The sequence below is a fragment of the Electrophorus electricus genome, chromosome 21, assembly GCF_041902795.1.
Source record: "Electrophorus electricus isolate QZ-2024a chromosome 21, ASM4190279v1, whole genome shotgun sequence".
Lineage (NCBI taxonomy): Eukaryota > Metazoa > Chordata > Actinopteri > Gymnotiformes > Gymnotidae > Electrophorus > Electrophorus electricus.
Window position 1 is genome coordinate 8,345,508 of NC_137517.1, and position 18,180 is coordinate 8,363,687.

At 36.9% G+C, this 18,180-nt stretch overlaps 2 protein-coding genes and 1 long non-coding RNA gene across 5 annotated transcripts; 1 reads left to right on the plus strand and 2 right to left on the minus strand.

The window, feature by feature from the left end:
• Positions 1 to 114: 114 nt before the first annotated feature.
• On the minus strand, positions 115 to 11,291 carry tnnt2a (troponin T type 2a (cardiac)). 2 transcript variants are annotated; one of them, XM_027016514.3, is made up of 13 exons: positions 11,287 to 11,291; positions 10,349 to 10,414; positions 9,878 to 9,931; positions 9,503 to 9,532; positions 7,852 to 7,873; positions 7,634 to 7,697; positions 6,663 to 6,779; positions 6,248 to 6,325; positions 5,239 to 5,346; positions 4,971 to 5,080; positions 4,778 to 4,868; positions 918 to 958; positions 115 to 277 (listed from the first exon to the last, which is right to left on the minus strand). In XM_027016514.3, exons 1-13 carry the CDS (start codon positions 11,288 to 11,290, stop codon positions 244 to 246), a joined length of 819 nt encoding a protein of 272 aa, XP_026872315.2. In that variant the 5' UTR covers position 11,291; the 3' UTR covers positions 115 to 243. The 2 variants fall into 2 exon arrangements, with proteins under 2 accessions (XP_026872315.2, XP_026872314.2); XM_027016513.3 differs by having other exon boundaries at positions 7,852 to 7,876.
• Positions 11,286 to 11,848, minus strand: LOC145652789 (uncharacterized). The gene is made up of 3 exons (XR_014119043.1): positions 11,692 to 11,848; positions 11,485 to 11,535; positions 11,286 to 11,297 (listed from the first exon to the last, which is right to left on the minus strand). It is a non-coding gene; the product is annotated as an uncharacterized LOC145652789 (long non-coding RNA).
• A 123-nt stretch (positions 11,849 to 11,971) lies between these two features.
• On the plus strand, positions 11,972 to 18,180 carry LOC118240542 (uncharacterized). 2 transcript variants are annotated; one of them, XR_014119147.1, is made up of 2 exons: positions 11,972 to 12,234; positions 14,646 to 14,883. XR_014119147.1 is itself a non-coding variant. In XM_081704595.1 (2 exons), the coding sequence occupies exon 2, from the start codon at positions 16,767 to 16,769 to the stop codon at positions 17,421 to 17,423; it is 657 nt and encodes a 218-aa protein (XP_081560721.1). In that variant the 5' UTR covers positions 11,972 to 12,234; positions 16,740 to 16,766; the 3' UTR covers positions 17,424 to 18,180. The 2 variants fall into 2 exon arrangements, 1 of the variants encoding a protein (XP_081560721.1); XM_081704595.1 differs by lacking the exon at positions 14,646 to 14,883 and adding an exon at positions 16,740 to 18,180.

An 18,180-nucleotide genomic window follows, 5' to 3' on the forward strand; every position in this document is an offset into this window, starting at 1 on the left:
TCATTTTAACCAACAACCAACCAATCAACACTAATATCTAGAACAGTCAGTTATATTTATGCAAATATAACTTTTCACTATGCAGTGTTTTTTTTTTCAGGGATGACAGAATCATTTTCTGCTGTATTTTTATTTCCATTATAAATAATGCTCCTGTACTTTGGTGATGTTTCTTCCACAGCTTTGTTTATTTTAATTAATTAAACTTTTTTTTTTTTTTTTTGCATAAACATATAATGGTTTTCACTTTCTAAGGCCTCTTTTGGTTCTCTTTGACCTAAAAAGGGAAAAATGTAGTGTATTAGTATTTATAATATTTTAAAACAGAATCAACTATCACACAAAACAAAAAATGACAGTGATACCTAAACAAGAGTTTGTGTACCATGTGCCAATAATGTAGGTGTATCAGTAATGAAATTAAAGAGGTTAAATTAGCTCTGACTGATTTTAAAAACAAAGAACAGATACATGATACACCTTCAGTATTAGTATTTCAGAATAGAAAATGGCTAAAAGGTGTTTAATTAAACATTGATGTTATAATTCAAAAAGATGAAAAATGTTGCACTCCTTTGTTCCCTTTTTTTTAGAATGACAGACATTGCAACTTTGTATTCTTCGTAAAAATTATGCATTGCAAAAATATATAGGGTTAGGAGAAATTGTGACATGGTTTATGACAAATTTAAACAATACTAACTAGTACCCTCTTAAAGGGGGCAGTGTGTAAGAAAATTCTGATGAATACAACTTTTCTATAAGATTTTTATGAAAAATGTAGAAATTTAGTAATTGTTACTATGTATGTCATAAACACCTTAAAAAATTAATAAGCAAACCAATGCATAAATAAAAATACAGGTGCACATGCCTAAACCTTTAACGTGTAATGTACATGTAATTAACAAACTTACATTTTCTGATGGTCACTCACTCTGTTCCTCAGTACCTTTATCTGAAGGAGAAAGCAAAATGAAGTAGAATCTAAAGTTGTGAATGTTGAGTATTTTGAAGCCCATTCCAAAACATGGCATCGATGGATGTGGGTATTGTCTATCAGTAATATATATGTAGCTTTGCTAGTTGCTTGAAATTTGGCTTCAGTGGCAGGATGATGGATAGGATAGAAGGGTTAACACCATCCTAAAGAGTGCTGTTAGCTTATTACTTTAGGTGAGATGCTGAATTTTTAAACACTTTTGATGGCTCAATTTTAAAATGATTTATATAGGACAACAGAACATGACACAAAGGACAGAAGAGTCAGGTAAATGAGTGTTGTCACTAAAATGTTCAGTGGTTATAGATTGAAATTTGTCACGATAAAAGAAAAGACAGCAGGGATGTGTATAAACAGCATGAAGTGCAGTGTTGTGCTTTGGGACAGATGCTAAATCTTGGAAGGCTGTATCTTGAGCTTTTCTCAAGAGTTGATTCTAGATTATTCTATATTGAAATTTCAAGAAGAATTTAATCAAAATATTGAAATAAAACATTTCATCATCAATGTTTCAGCAAATAAAAGTTTGATTGTTGTTAATGTGCCACAATAGAACAGAGGGCATTGAAAACAAAAAGTTTTTTCTATTACAGTTCAGTACAGGCATCGGAAATGTATGTCATCTTCTCATTGCAGTGAACCTTCTTTGGTATTTGCAGCAGAGGAATTTATAGCACCGTTTTGACTCCTTTATCCATTTTATCACCTCTTGGAGTGTTTCCAGATGGTAAAAATAGCAACAAGTTTACAAAACCCTGGTAAATGCATTTAGCCCATAGACATGTATACCCATAGACATATATGGATCATATATGCAGCATACATCACTTTTTTTAAACTTATTTTGGTTTGACGGTAAATTTCTGAGTGAAAGCTAGGCAATTCAGGACTAAAATGTTTGGTCTGCTCCAATACAACACAATAATGTAGATCTTCGTACTACATCCAGAGCATGTACTATTCCATTGGCTATTTTGAAAAGCGTATATGATTCCGTCCACAGCATGAATTCAGTGCACAAATCCTACGCACCAAGGTTCAACAGTGAGGGCGATGAGAGCTGTGCATTGTGCATACGTCCTGCCACTAGATTTGGTGCGGCTTCTGTGGTTGAATCTATCTTGATGCCTCTAGCCACAACTACCTCACTTTGCAACTTGCTTACGTAAAAAGAACAAGAACAAAAATTTCGGTGTCGCTCCTATGCTCACTGTAACTCATGAAACATCCTTGTCACCATAAATGTTGTGTTACATAAACAAGCAGTCCATCCGGTTTCATTTACTTGATTTATTAACAACCTTTTCCAAAACCTCTTTTCCAAAATCCCTCTCATGCTTAATCTCATGATAACATAACTAAACTACAATGACTACCAGGAATAGGAACGTGCACAATGATGAGCCAGACATCATCAGCTGCAGTGTAAAGGGCAGCCTTTGAGGATATACTCTGATTTGAGTGCTTGCTGGCCTTTCCAAGAAATGAGCAGCCTTCAAAAGAATTAAAGCAGCACTTTGAGAGAGGATTTCAGTTCAAGATCAATTTTGTTTTCTTGAAGGCTTCTCAAGTTTAACTTTTATTTAGATTATTTACTCTGGACATGATAAATTCATCTAGCCTTTTTCTCCTGCACCATTTTGGATCCTATTAGTAAGTGGGCTCATCTTGGGGTGGTTGATTGACATTTTGATCTTTTTAAAATAAATTGAATGGGAAAATTCAACCTTAGTCTATATCCGTGCTGTTGTTATTAAGTGTGCACGTTTTGTTTTGTTTTTATTTTGCTTAAAGATTTGCTTTAGTCTTTGAAAATAGTGGAACTCTGGTGTGGTAGACAGTAATGATGTGTCCATAAAGCTTATGTCATTCAGGTATGAACTATACACCAAGTAGCGGGAAGAGTGCAGAACGGCCTGCTATTAATTTTATGTCATGAAATGTAAAAAGGACTGAATAGTTAAATTCAATGTTACATTCAAAACTAGCAGATACCCCTAGCAGATACTCTAGGAGGGAGGGACCTCCTAGATGAACCCAAGTTCTGATGAGGTGGTGTAAGGAAAGGGGAGTACAGAAAAGCAGCAGAAACCAAATAAAAGATGTAAACACTACAGGAAAGTGGATGAAACTGACAGAATTTGGGCACCTGAGCACATTACTCTGCCCAGTACAGTCCTAGGAAAGTGAAAGAAACTCAAGAAAAATCAAGAGAGTGCTTGGTGCCACAGCACAATTGATTAGTGGGGCTTAAACCAGGGTCTGCCCTAGTCAAAAACTGCCACTTTAACCACCTCACTCACACAGCTGGAACTACTGGTAGACAAATAACTGATAGAACAGGGAACTCTCCCCAAAAAACAACTAGACACATATACAGAGAGGGAAGACCACTGACCAAGCCAATATTAATTACCAGCAAGCTTAGCACACGTGTCACACACCAAGGCCTTGTAAAGAGCAGCATTTGTAAAGGTGTTATAAGGTGTGGCCATCTGAGGGAGATCAAGCTTATAAGCCCTAATTAGCTCCCGGCTTGTGGCCTGCCTCTGGTGGCTACTGACTGGTGTTGTGACTCACCCTATACAGTTCACTCTCGGAAAAGAACCATTACCTGAAATTCGCAAATCTACTCCATGATTTTGGGTACTACCACACTGGGGAGTTAAACAAAATGTTTCATTATTTGCAGATGACTTGTAGCTTTACTATTCAGGGTCCTCATCATCTATGGCTGACTAATTATATTTGATATTATATCTGAAATTTGCAGCCTTGATTGAGCAAAGTGCAGAGATGAGTATGAGGACAATCTTACCCATAGACAACAAAAGATAATTCCTTTCTCATCATTATTAGCACACAGACAGATCATTGTAAAACGAAAATCGCCCAGGCCACCCAGAGCAGTACAATGACTACAAGATCTTATGCTGTTCTTATATCTGGAGAACATTACATACACTATCAGAAGATCAATTAGAAACTTTTATTACACCTGGAGTCCTTTACCAACTTACTTCTCACATATTCATAATAATGTATTGGTCCCGATACGCCTGACCCTTGGTCCCTTCCTGCTTGAAAAAAATGTTTCCCCATATGCACATAAGGGTGTGTGGTGTGTGTGTGTGTGTGTGTGTATGTATATATATATATATATATATATATATATATATATATATATATATATATATATATATATATATATATATATATATAATGTATGTATGTATTTGTGTGTGTGTCCTGATTTAATTATTCCAGTTCAAAGCAAATGTCAGCATCTTTGGTTTTTGTATTTGGTTTTATTTTGTTTATTTATTTTCTACACTCTATTTACCTATTTATCCATGCATTTATTTATGTAATGGCAACTACTTCAGGCCGCTTTATGAGGGTTAGTGGGGTAGAATTAAAAAGGATGAGAAGAAGGTAGGGAGAAGAGAAGCATGGGGGTTGTATATGTTTATATATGCATAAATCATTTGTTTGTACTTGTTTATACCTGTACTCGATTAACACAAATATATTGTAAAAAAATAAAAATAAAAAAAATATATAGAAAAAACTAGTTTTTGTATTTCAGCCAACACATTTATGATGACTTTATAGTAGTAAATTCCTTCCTCAAGATGAAGGGCTAATTCAATAGTGGTGGTTTTATGTATCCAGCTGATATCTTAGACTTCCAGGGTTTTATACACTCTGAACTTAAAGCAAGTTTGATTTCATATTCAGAGTGCTTCTGTGTTTATTTATTTTAGCACTTACCTCATATTTTTGTTTAGCGAACTGGTACTGTAACTCAAACTTTTCTTCCTCTAGCTGATGCATCCAGTTCCACAATTCCTTAGCTTTTTCTCTGCCATTGCAAATAGGAGAAGAGAGAGAGAATTAGTGAATTATGCGCACTCAATATACTACTAATAAATCTAGCATAAACATTTTCCTGTTGGACTCCTACCTGAGAACTGATTCACTTGCATTTTCTATGTCCAAAGATTTGCGGCGGTCACTCAGAATCTTCTTCTTCTTCTCTCTCCCTGTCTGCTTCTTCCCAGCATGTCTCTCTATCTTTGGAGTGAAAGGACATAGCTTCATAGGACCATACATAACAAATTTGTGGAATGAAATAAAATATGAAGTACATTTGATTTATTAAAGAGATGGTCATAGCATTTTTATATTACTAAAGAATATTGCTGACCCAGAGTCTCTACAAGAGCCCTTACTTTCTTCATGTAGCCACCAAAATGCAGACTGGTGAGAGTCTTCTTCTTCTTGGCATCATCTTCTGCCCTCCTCTTTGCTTCCTCCTCCTCTTTGCGAGTTCTTTCTTCCTAGAGATGCATGGATCAATATAACAGCATTATTCCTGTATTCATATCAATGGATCATAATAATCATTTTTAATCACTTATCTCTCTTCGTTTAGTCCAAAATCTCAAAAGCACTTTTATAGAATAATATTGATAAGATACATTTATGTGCTTTATCGTGGTATGCGCCATTTATGTGCTTTATCGTGGTATGCGCCCTTTCCAACTGATCACTTGATACAGCCTGCCACGGGCAGTGGGAGTTCACTGTTGACTGTGTTCATTGTGACTTCTGTCTTGTTTGTAACCACAGCCCCCTTGTTAGAACACACCTGCAGCCAGTTTTTTTGTTTCATTTATGTATGTATTTAAACCCCTGTGTGTGTGTGCCGTTCGATGTTGGTTGTTAGATGTGCGTGTTTATTTTCAGGTTCATGGTCGTGTTAGTTGTTTTGCATTTATTGTATTCGCATTGCACTGGTTATATGTGAGTGCCATATTGTTTAATGTTCTTGTTTAGTGTGAATAAATGTCTGTCCGCATCGAGAGGGCTCTGTACGTCCTGCTCCTTGCCCTGCTGCACTTGGGCAATCGCATAATTAAAATGACTAAACCACAAAATATGAAAGAGAATAAAGTGACATGAAATAAAAAATGCAATAAAATGTACAGGTCATGCTAATAAAGAAAGTCTTTAATTAAAAAACAGAGCTTGAAAATGTAATATTCTCCTGAATGTTTAAAAAGTTTAGGAACCAGAGGAATATCTTCAATCAAAAGAGTAGCAAGTGATCCTATGGATTAAGATGGGCTATAATACTCTAAAAAGAGATCTGCTGAACATGTCAGAACTAAGCATTTAAGGATTTTAATTTGTGGCCAATGCAGAATATGCCCAGATTGTCCAGAATTTCAGGCTTACTTCTAGACGCTTCTGACGTTCCTTTTCACGCTCGTTTCGGATCCTCTGCTGTTCAGCTCTCTCAGAACGCCGTTTTTCCTGCAGTTATTATAAGATCCACACTGATGACTTTACAGCTATTTTCTGTGTGTATAGGTGAATAAAACCTTATGCATTTCATTGGTCTTTTGAAAGAGTTTGGAGTTTGTTGTCAAAACTGACATATGTCAGCATTGATGAGCAGCAAATGTACAAGTTTACTGATGGGCTACTCTCTTCTAAATTTAATCTGAAAGTATCCATCAAAAATCAGCTTGAAGTGAAAATCCTCATCAGTAATTTGTTCATGCAGTACACACTGCAATTGGGAATTAAATAATGAGAAAACCCTTATTTCTGTTTTCATTTCAGTACTGTAGTAGATATATTCACTCACAATTCGATCTTTGAGACTTATGAGCTCCTCTTCCTCTTTCTTGCGACTTTCAAAATGGGCTTCAATCAAAGTCTGTAGTTCGTTTAGATCCTTTTCCATACGTTTACGGTGGATATCCTGATCCAGGACAAAAAGAGTACAGATCAACTCTATGGCATTCTGTATTGTTTTCAATGTTCTAAAGACTAACTTGATTTCAGAACCCACCCCCCAAAAAACAAATGCAAAAACAAAAAAACATTAACCATATATTCTAAACAATATATTTAATACATTGTAATCATTTTTTTTTTTTTGTCACGGAATGCTCCCCTTTGCACTGGTCATGTGGTACGACCTGCCATGTGCAGTGGGAATTCTCTGTCTCATTTGTAACCACACCTAAGCTATGTAGTTTGGCACACACCTGCACCTGGTTTAGTCTCGTAATGTCTGTATGTATTTAAATCCCTGTTGATGTGTGCATCGGTGTCTGTCATTCTTCATGTTAGCTGTTTACGTCATAGGTGTGTGCCGTTGTCTTTTGCATTAATAAATGACTGTCTCTATCGAGAGAGTCTGTACATCCTGCTCCTTGCTCTCTGACACTCGGGCCATTACATTTTGTAAAGGTTCCAATCATTATACTGTGACAGCCTTGTCATCACTGATAAACTTCAAATATTCAATCAAATCACAAACCAAAATAAGCAATAAATAATTCTGACTTCAAAAACTTCATACTAAATATTCCTCATGCACATTTTTCAGAATTCAAATGTAAACATCACACACTGAGTAATAGTTAGCAACTGCCCTTTGACAGTTCAGTCTTAGGGAGTGAAACAACAGCAAAAAAAAAAATTACAGTGCATAAAATATTGTGATGTTATATTCATAGATCATCAATGTGTAATTTCCAATTTAATTTTAAAAATTGTGCATATCTAAAATTATATGTATTTTGTTTGCTCGTAATACTTGACACTCACATCAAAGTCAACCCTTTCTCCATCTGGAATCTTTGGAGGCACCAAGTTTGGCAATGCAAAAGATCTGGGGGGAGGGGGGAGAAGAAGAAGAAAACAATTTTATATATATATATATATATATATATATATATATAAATAATCTCAGGGTATCAGGGTATCCAAAGAAATGAAACAAAGCATTTATGTTACAATGCAAACTGATAACAGTGTATACTCACTTGAATTTTGGTTTGGTCTCTTCTACTGGTGAAAAAAGAACATGGACAAATGTATTTATTAGTTAAAGATAAGGTGAATTTGAGAAGAAATAGTGGACAAGGTATTACATCAAAAATATCTATAGAACATTTATCCATGTGGCAGTTTGCCTTCTGGAGGCCAAGAGCTATACAATACAACCTAGCAAATTTCATTTGAGGGCACGTTTGAGCCTGTGAGATGTGAATCATGAAGACACATTTATTGATGACCCTCCTTAATGTAATGCGTTTGCCTGAGTGTCGCAGGGCGAGGGGCAGGACACACAGACGCCATCGACGTGTACAAACATTTATTGATACATAAAGACAATGGCACTCACATATAACACAAATGATGAACATGGAACGGCTAACATTAAACAAAAACGATGAACATAAATACATTTAACCATGACGACACTAACATTAACCTCAGCACGCTACATCAACAATGACCAACAACACTACACACAATGACGAAGGTTTAAATATACAAAAACAAAATGAGGTACAGGTGTGTGCAGGCGTGGCCACACAGAAAGATCCTCCCACTGCACGTGGCGGGCCAAACCATGTGACTCGCGAGAGGCGAGCGTTCCGTGACACTTAATGCCGCTAAGCAATGTATAAAGATTATTAAATAGATCATAAATGTCGATCTTAATTTAACATTTACTATTATATCCATTAATTTATACCTATGAATTGTGTGCAACAGGAAATTTACAACACAATGTTCACCAAAATAACATTGCTTACTCCGTCTCTACTTTAATGTCATTCAGTGACACCCACCTACCCAAAGTGTCGTCAATTATGTTTGTAAATAAATAAATAGAATCTTATTATACGGTGCTACGAAAATATTACCAAAATGTTGCATATACACTGATGGAGAAATGTACAGCTACTCAGTACAATATGCATGATTGTAGACCATACACAATGTATTCTACCCATGTATTCAATGTATTCTAGCCTAGGTCAGATAATTAGCATTTAAATATACTCCACTCAAGGAAGGAGAACTTTGCCACTATTCACATAGTAGTGCTATACAGTACTGTTACTGACTAAAGTTTAGCTGATAAAGAGTGGAGTTAGCAAAGAAAGTTATTTTTATGCAAACGCAATGAGGAAGAGGATCCATCAACTTTTCTGGATTGGCTTGCACTTGGTAATAAGTCAAAGTCAAATTTATTTATATAGAACTTTCCACAACAGCTGTTGTCAAAAATTAGTTTTACATTTATCCAAATCCAAGCCCCCCCCAGTGAGCAATACAAAGATGATAATGGCTGAGGTAAACCTTCCTAAGAGCATGAGAAAGAAAGTATGAGAGGAATAAAAACAAAGAGGGAGCACATCCTCCTCTGATTGGCATCAGACACCACAACAAGAACAAAATAAGCAATAAAGAAGTAAGCAATAAAAGTCTATTCTGGGTTCTTAAAAGTTCTAGTCTGCAATGAGTGCAAATGTGGGTCTGGGTTCAATGAGTGCAAAAACAACAAACAGTCCAGGAACAGATCATTTTATATGGTCAGAATTGTCATAAAACAATTAGAATAGACAAAATAAACAGAAAGTCTTTACCAACTAAATAATTAAAATAGGGTAGTACCATTACCTCCTCCATCTTCAGCCTCCTCTTCTACTTCTGGAAGAAAGGGGGAGTGTTAGTGGTATGGCAAAGAACAGTGAATAGAGTGGCTGAAGTAGAAGGTTCTTAAGGGAGGTGTGTGTGGAGATAAGCTTTTGATTGCAGACAGCCTTCCAACCACAACTTACACCAAAAATAGACTGGAATTTGTGAGAGGTATTCCCCACGGGCACACTTTTTCAGGTCTGTGTGTATGTGTATGTGTCATTTCTGGGTAAGAGTACATTTAGAAGATAATTTTCAAAAAAGGTAGTAGAATTAATGTCTCACACAGTGCACTGTTTTGGAGCCTAACAGTTTACATAAATGCTTGGTAAATGATAAATGATTTGCTCTACTCACCTTCCTCTTGAACACCTCCTTCCTCAGCTGCCTCCTCTTCCTCTTCCTGAGTTTCTGAGAGTGAAAACATGTCACAGTCATGTCACAGTTTAGATCTAATAATATTTTCTAAGTAGACTATGTTAACCATTGATTAAAACAATATGTTTCCTACATAAATGAATATATAAATTAAATACATATCAAAATAAAATAATTCGTAGTGTTGTTTGAAACTGAAATTGAACTGAAGAAACATCTTATTTCTTGGTCTTCAGCAGACACTATAACCACCACAGACATATAACATTGATACATTTAAAAAACATTTATACGTGCTTGATTGACAGGTATAGATGTATGTGTATACACACACACACATGCAATATATATACACATACATATATACATATGCACACACACACAGACACACACAGACACACACACAGACACACACAGACACACACAGACACACACAGACACACAAGCTACCTTCCTCCTCAGCCCTCTCGTCCTCATGCAACAATAGAGAAGGCATCTCATTTGCATCCTGTTCCTCTGTGTAAAAACAAGTGTTAACTTGACCAGCAGATTTGGTTAAAGATGTTTAATTGATTTCACAGTTCTTGCTTACTTTAGTCATACTCAGCCACTGAAGAAGTCTACCCTCTCCCTTTAAACTCACACCTGTAATCTAAACCTTTTTTGAAAATCTCTCCCTTCAAAGATATGCGCAATTAATGCTTAGCCTAATCTATATGCTGTGCGCATACCCAATATAACTGACAGGCACAGAGGACAGCCTACTTATAGAAAGGTGGCTGATTACAGGGGACTTGTCAGTCATAGAAACATTTCTTTTCTCTTCTCAAAGCAACTATTTTACTGCCATCTCTCAGAATATAAAGACAGTTTGGCCACAGTGTAGATTGCATTCTGATACACAAAAGTGCTTTTCTTCAGCTTGTTCAGTAAAAGTAGCAATGTTCAAATAGATCTCACAGTAATAATAAAACACCTCCTTTTAATATCATATGCTGAATAATTTTCCTAAAGCCATTCAAACTTAATCTTCAGTTCCTACTTTTTGGTGAAGGCCTAATTAGAAGGAGGAGGCAACAAATTAAATACCTTGAAACTTAGCTACCCCACACTCAATGCAACGTGGTTGGCACATGGTAAATTAACCTTTTTAACTTTTAACTTTTCTGTTTAGTAATACCCAGAAATTACACTGTTTATTTTTTTGAATTTTAATCTTAATTTAATAATCTAAATAAATAAACTTAAATAAACTGGCTAATCATTATCATTCCAAATTACATTACAGAATCTCCTCTGGTTTAACCAGTGTTTCTCAAACATTACTTAAATGTAATTTTATTTTCTCTTTGTCAAATTTTATGAAACACATATGTGTCCAGTCTTACCCATATGCTCCCTGTGGAAAAAACAAACAAACAATTCACTCATTAGTTTCATTATTTGAATTATTGATAAAATGCAGTATATTTTCTCAGAATGTTATGTAGTTATATCTATTGCTGCACTATTCCACTGGATTGTTCTCGTTAACATAGTAGTTGTTCTTGCAATATAATATATAGTTACAAAACAGATGCACTTACTCATACTCATCTACTTCATTGTCTGACATCATGGTCCACACATATATGTTCCTAAAAGATTTTCAGTCATAACAGAATTAGAATATTAGAAAAAGGTTTAGTTATATTCATGTACATACTCTACACAGAACATTTTTTAAAATGATAAACAGTTTTAGCAGTGATATCTATTCTAAAGTATATAGTATATTTACTAAAACAACTTACTTGCAAAAAAAAACCTCCTTGTGTTTTCAGTAACAAATGTTAAAATGTTCTCTGAGTAGGCTACTTACTATTTATACTGTTTCAGCCAAAGCTGAGAGAGTGTAAAATGGAGACTCAGTACAGCCAGTGCATCCTCCAACCTCAAAGCATTTATTTTTAACCTTGCAGATAATATGCATGCAGTCTCGTAGCCACTCCTTAAAAAGGCTTGTGCTTTTATTGTTCCAGTGTGACAGAAGATAACTATGTCCATATCCATGTAGCAAGCCACTAAGAACTTACTAAAAGTAGAAGTTCATGATCTCATCAGACAGAGCAGGGGTAAGCAATTTTGTCAGTTTGGTGGCTACAATTATGTCAGGTGTTTGTTCAAACTAAGCAGGAGTTCACACAGCAAAACTAATTAATTATTTGAAGAATGGGACTAGCTGATTAAAGAAGTGGAATCTGCTGTTTGTGCTTGACTGGAATGCAAACCTGCAGCCACACAGGCTCTTTACTGATAAGATTGCTGAGCCCTGAGCTATAGCATGGACTGAAAAGGTTAGCCTCTATTAATTAAACTCATAGTAGTGAAAGTGGCATTTTTAGGTGTACTATAACTTTGAGTTTCCCAAAATATTAATTTATTGATCATACTAATTTCTGTCACCTAAACACTCTTCCATGACATTTACTGCAAATACGGGCATATCACTTTTAGTAAAGAAGTGTCATAGTTGGTTTGTAGGATGTTTGAAGACAATTTTGAAATTCCCAAAATGTCCTGTTGTTAAAAGTGAATTACATTTTCCCCCAGTCACTACTGTGCTGAACTACAGTATTAACATGTAGAATCACTTGTAGTATCTCTTCTACTTTCAGGCACAAAACTATGGTAAAAAGAAAGTGGGCTGAAATTAAATTTCTTATTAAAAAGGTGATATATAGAGCACCTCTAAATATCAGTTACTTGTTTATCAAGGCTTACAACCTACTCTTATAAGTTTTTTATCAAGTTAAAAACAAAAGCACCTTTACTCATTATGTGTTATCAGTTTGCCACCCAGTGTCAAACAGAGGAAGATGGGACTTAAACCTTCTGAGCTTTGGTTCCCCTCAAGGTTTCTATCTCTTGATCTTTTTTCTTTGCCATTATTGCCTTGGCTTGCTCATTAGGGGCCTGTAACCAAATTCTATTTACATATGATTTCTGTAAAGCTATTTTGTGACAACATGTGTTGTAAAAAGCCCTATACATATATATATTTGTATTGGAAAAAAAAGGGAGCAGAGATCAACTTTCATAAACCTAGAGGCTAACTTTATCTCCAGTCTAGAACAGTCTTATCAATTTAGAATGAAAGATAAGTGTGAGGCTATCATAATTTTTACCTCAAAATATTTAAGAACATATTTTTTCAAGAACCCCATTTGTTTTTAGAACTGAGTGAAACATTTAAAAGCTTAAAAAACATATAAAAAACATTCTAAAGATATTTTCAAGGAATAACAGTTACATTTCTTTTTTATGTATGATAAGTAAAAAAACATAACATAAAACACATTCAGAAATCCAGTCCCAGGAAATTTAACATTTTCTAATTTTATAAATAGCAGGGAGATGAAGTGTTAAGTTTTCATAAATTTAGATAGCATGCCAGTTCCCTAAGTGGGATGCAATTTTTAAAGGATGTGCCTGATATATTGATTTTAACTGTTTATCTCAGACCATCTTTTAACTAAAATAAAACAGTGAAACTGAGAACCACTGCAGTGGTAAATCAGCTGTTAACAATAATGAAATACATCAAAAGTAGATTATTACATTGTGTAAAAGAGAAGAGATTGTGAAAATAGAGGACATGTGTCTGTGGGGTTAAGAACCACAGCAGTGGGCAGTGAATCAGATATTGATCTACGCTTTTATTGCTTTCCACTTTTTTTTTTTTTTTTTTTTTTTGAGGGGAGGTTTGAAATATAGAGACAATAGAGAGGTTGTGTGCTTCTGATGTAACCTTTGTTTTCAATATCAGGCCATAGCTGATATGGTTTACTATGAAAAATAGCAGGCTTACTTTTAAACAGAGAGAGAGAGAGAGAAAAAGAGCTGTTTTTCATTGAGTGACATTCGTTGAGTGATGTCTGTTTTACAGTAGATTAGATTCATTTTATTCATAGGCATGGGATTGGGGGGGGGGGGGTAATACATATGTTTAGCTGTCTGTCTGTATACTTTAGAGACATATTTTATTGTTATAGCCTGTTGATAAAATTGATTATGGAACCCCAAAAGTTTAATGAATTAAGGGAATTCATCATCAAAGGTCAATATCCTACAAATGTTGACAATCATCGGCGCTACATTATTTGACCACAATCGTGCAACCACCGTGTCGATGGTATGCTAGCTATGGAAGATTTTATTGGACTATTTCATTGTGCACTAATATGTAGTCTTTATATGTGTTGTGTAAAATCATAACCACAAAACACAAATACAAATTTGCAAATACACTTACACCGTACACAGTTATGCGTTTGTGGATGCATTTAAGAAATCATTAAAGAAGTAAGGCATAATCTTTTAAGAAAATACTGCATATGTTATGATAGGTCTACTATAAACATAGCTATAATATTAGAATTAGTGGGCCTAATAATTAAAGTGGGTAGCACTATTACTATTCTGAAATGTATTATTATTATTATTGTGATGATTATTATTACTACTTATTACGAACCCCAGGAACCACTCTCAGCCCTGCACAGCCATGCCCACTCGCACACACCTCCAATCTGACTCACCAGAGTTCTATCACACACCTGATCCTCATTTTCCTCATTACTGCCCCCCTTTATAAGCTTCCCTCCCCTACGTTCAAATCGCGAAGCATTGCTAACCCTTTGTGGCGTACCGAGCGTTTCTGAATCTTGTATGTCTTCCTGGTTATTGACTCCTACCTGCTTTTCAGACCTCATCTCCCGCCTGACCTTTGGACACCCCCTGGACACTGCCCCATGTTTTGGTCCCTGGACCAACCAGACCACGCTTACCTGCCTGATTCCACAGATCCGTTTTGTTTCTGAAAATAAAACCTAGTGCAATTGGATTCTTGTGTGTGTGGTGTGTGTGTGAGTGTGTGTGTGTGTGTGTGTGCAATCGTTACACTACTAGTTACTGTTCAACAAGCAACAGTACTGTTCTCTTTAAGTCATATAATAATAATAGCCTTTCAATGATTGCTATCCTATTTTCCAGTCTGACCAATTATTTTATGTCAACCACAAAGACTCTGAAAGACAAGACAAAGCCAAAGGTGTCTGTGGGGCAGGCAGGACCAATGTAATATTTGCAGAATTTCATACTAGTAGCACTGGTGCATTGTTTTGCATGAAAAACTTTATATCAAAACTTTGCATCAATAAATGTACCATTCATAGGTATTACATTGCACTATGTGTCAGCAATAAGGGCTGTAATCAAACTTTTATTTACAAGCCAATAAAAAATGTACTTTTACATTACTAGAGGGGAGGAACATATTTCAAAGTGTAGCACAGTTATAGCCATGTTAATCATAAGCATGTCAACACTTTTTTTTTTTTTTTTTTTTTGCTTTTGTTTCTTCTCAAGACCAGAAATAATATGATACAAATGTATATGTACATTTCACATGAATAATATATACTATATGTGACTGCTTTTGGCAGACACACATATCCAGTGCAACTTAAATTTTTCAACAGTGTTACAGAGGTAGGCAAGTGTTAGAAGTCTTACCCAAAGCACTCTTATTGGTATAGCATTGAGCACTTGCGCAGAGAGGGATTAAACCTCAGGCGGTAGTGCTGTTACCCACCACCCTATACCAACCACTAGGTAACATCAAATGTTTGTTTTCTTATAGGCCAAAGTAACAATTGAACTAGTTAGTATGGACTTTACTGAAAAGCTAGTAAATTCAGACCAGTAAAGACCAGTACATTTGTGTGATGATTGAGTGTTGCACAAGGTGGTCAAAGGCCTATGCAAATCTAAGAGGTCTAAATCTCAGAGGTCACACAGTGTATTTTGAAATTTGTGGACCGATTTGAGGTACCACAAAAATTCGCAGTGGTAGTTCGCAGTGGCAGTCAGCAGCCACCAGAGGGGGGCCATGAGACAGTCAATGTCCCAGTCAATGTCTGGCTTCTCTCTATCCTAGCACTGAAGAATAGAACCAGCATGATAACACTGGCAGTGGCTTGTCTTTCCTGAACACACTACAATGGGTGGCAAAATTAACAGTATAAAACATGTATAATAGAATGGCCTATTTTAAATGTGATACTGCCTCTAATAATATTCAGGAGGGCTGCATTAGGGATATGTTATTTTTCTTGATTCAAAAACCTGGATGACCAAATAATTTAATTTACTTAATTTCTACTTTGCATTTCAACAAACCAAATACAAATTTTCAGAGAAAAACACTTGTGTAGACCAAAGATTTGTAGGCAGTTGATCAACTCTGTTCAGCAGTATGAGGAAATCATTCTTTGTCCCCCTTTGTACCTCTTATAGGCAAATTGTATTACCTACTTCTTCTGTCATGAATTGCTGGGTACTGGTGTTTTTTCCATAAAAATATTTCCCCAACACTACAGTTTTATCTTGCCAGACCCCAACTATAGTCTATGGTAAAGACACCTGTTTCATTGCTAGCTAAATCACTAATTGTATCTGCCCATGTGGGCCATTTAAGGCAATATTCCATCAAATTGCATAACCATAATCTACTATAGACTGAACCACAGTCTAGACTGCCAGTACCTAACAAATATGGAGGTTTACCATTAGGAGTCTTAAAAGAGAAAAAATTAACTCAATATTCTCTGACTGGTCAATATTAGTATTTATCATGCACAATTACCATTACTGCTCATGTTGTTTTCAGTCTGGTTTGGATGATAGTTTTGTGGTGTTATATGTTTATTAATACATATGTCTTATGTGTTATATGTATTAATAAATGTATGTTTCTGTTTTACTTGACTCGTTCCCGCATCCTGCTTTGCCTCCTAAGCATTACAGAAACATGGACTGATGAAGGATGCCTGGGAAGGGGAGCAAAAGAAGGAGAGGGAAGAAAGGAAGCAAACGCCCTTCCACAACCCTCGCAGAGACCCTGGCCTCACTCCATACTCCCATGACAGGGGGGAAGGCCACTGGTGGATTTTGGCGGGGCCCTGGGTATGGTTCAGGGTCAGACTCTGCGGAGTTGTACAGACCCCAGCCGGACTACGGGGAGCAGTACTTTGAGGATCAATACTCGGAAGTAGACTCTGCTGGGTCATATGACCCCTACATGGACTGCTATGAGGGTTATGCAGATTATGGAGGGAGAGGGGAGTGCAGCAATGTTAGTCTGCAGTCGGACTTGGGGTTCGACTATGTGGAGGATCCGTCAATGGAGGTGGAAGTCCTCAACGTCACTGACAGTGATGTTGAGTCTGCAGTCTCCAGGAGCGATGAACCTCCGGCACCTAAGATACTGCTCAAGTCTCTGCCCAGGAAGTGCTGTTCGGGAACAAGCAAGCCATTCAATGAGGCGCACATAGAGGCAACCTCGTTCGAGGAAGAAATTTCCTCTACTAGGGCACCCAGCCCCGGAACTTGTGGACCTGTACCGAAGCCTCGGCCAAGGAGGATAAAGCCAGAGTTCTTCCGTTTCTGCAGACTCACCAGGAGGACTGGAAGGGTCTGCTGAAAGTCCCAGAGGGGGAGTTCCTCTGGAGTGCTCCTAGAGCAGCAGGTGAAAGGAGGACTGTTAGGGGAGGTGGCATGCTCAGAACCGGGTTGGATGTGCATCCCCGCGTGTCCATTGGGGCCAAGAACATGTCTACAGTGCCTGTGTGGTTAGCAGGTGCTATGTCACAATGCCCTGTGTGTATGTCTAAAGGCGCATTTGTTTGTGTGTACTCGCACCTTTTGTGTGTCTACAGGCACTATGTCATGTCAATGGGAGTGTACCAGGGTGCCCCGAAAGAGGCAGGGACTCTGCCTTTCTCTCTCTTACTGAGAAGTCTCCCTGGTAGGCGGTTCCTGGCCAGCCTTGTGTTGGGTGGGCACCGAGCATTGCCATGCTGTGTCTGTGGGTGTGCACGGCGGCCTGGGACTCGCTGTCCCAGATTCGGATGCTTTGGGAGCCGCATCCCTTGGGAGGGGGTACTGTCACGGAATGTTCCTCCCTCCACGAGTCACGTGGTATGGTTCGCCACATGCAGGGGGATTCACGATTGTCTAATTTGTAACCACGCCTCCCCTGGGATAGCACACACCTGCACAGGGTTTAGTGTTAAGTGTCTGTCTGTATTTAAACCCCTGTCAGTGTGTGCTACCTTGTTGGTCATTGTCTATGTAGATGTTGCTGTCAATGTCTATGTAGTGGTAACGTTCATTTGTGTAGCCACCTTCAATGTTTATATAATCCTTGTTAATGTTAAGTGTGTATTCATGTTCATCTT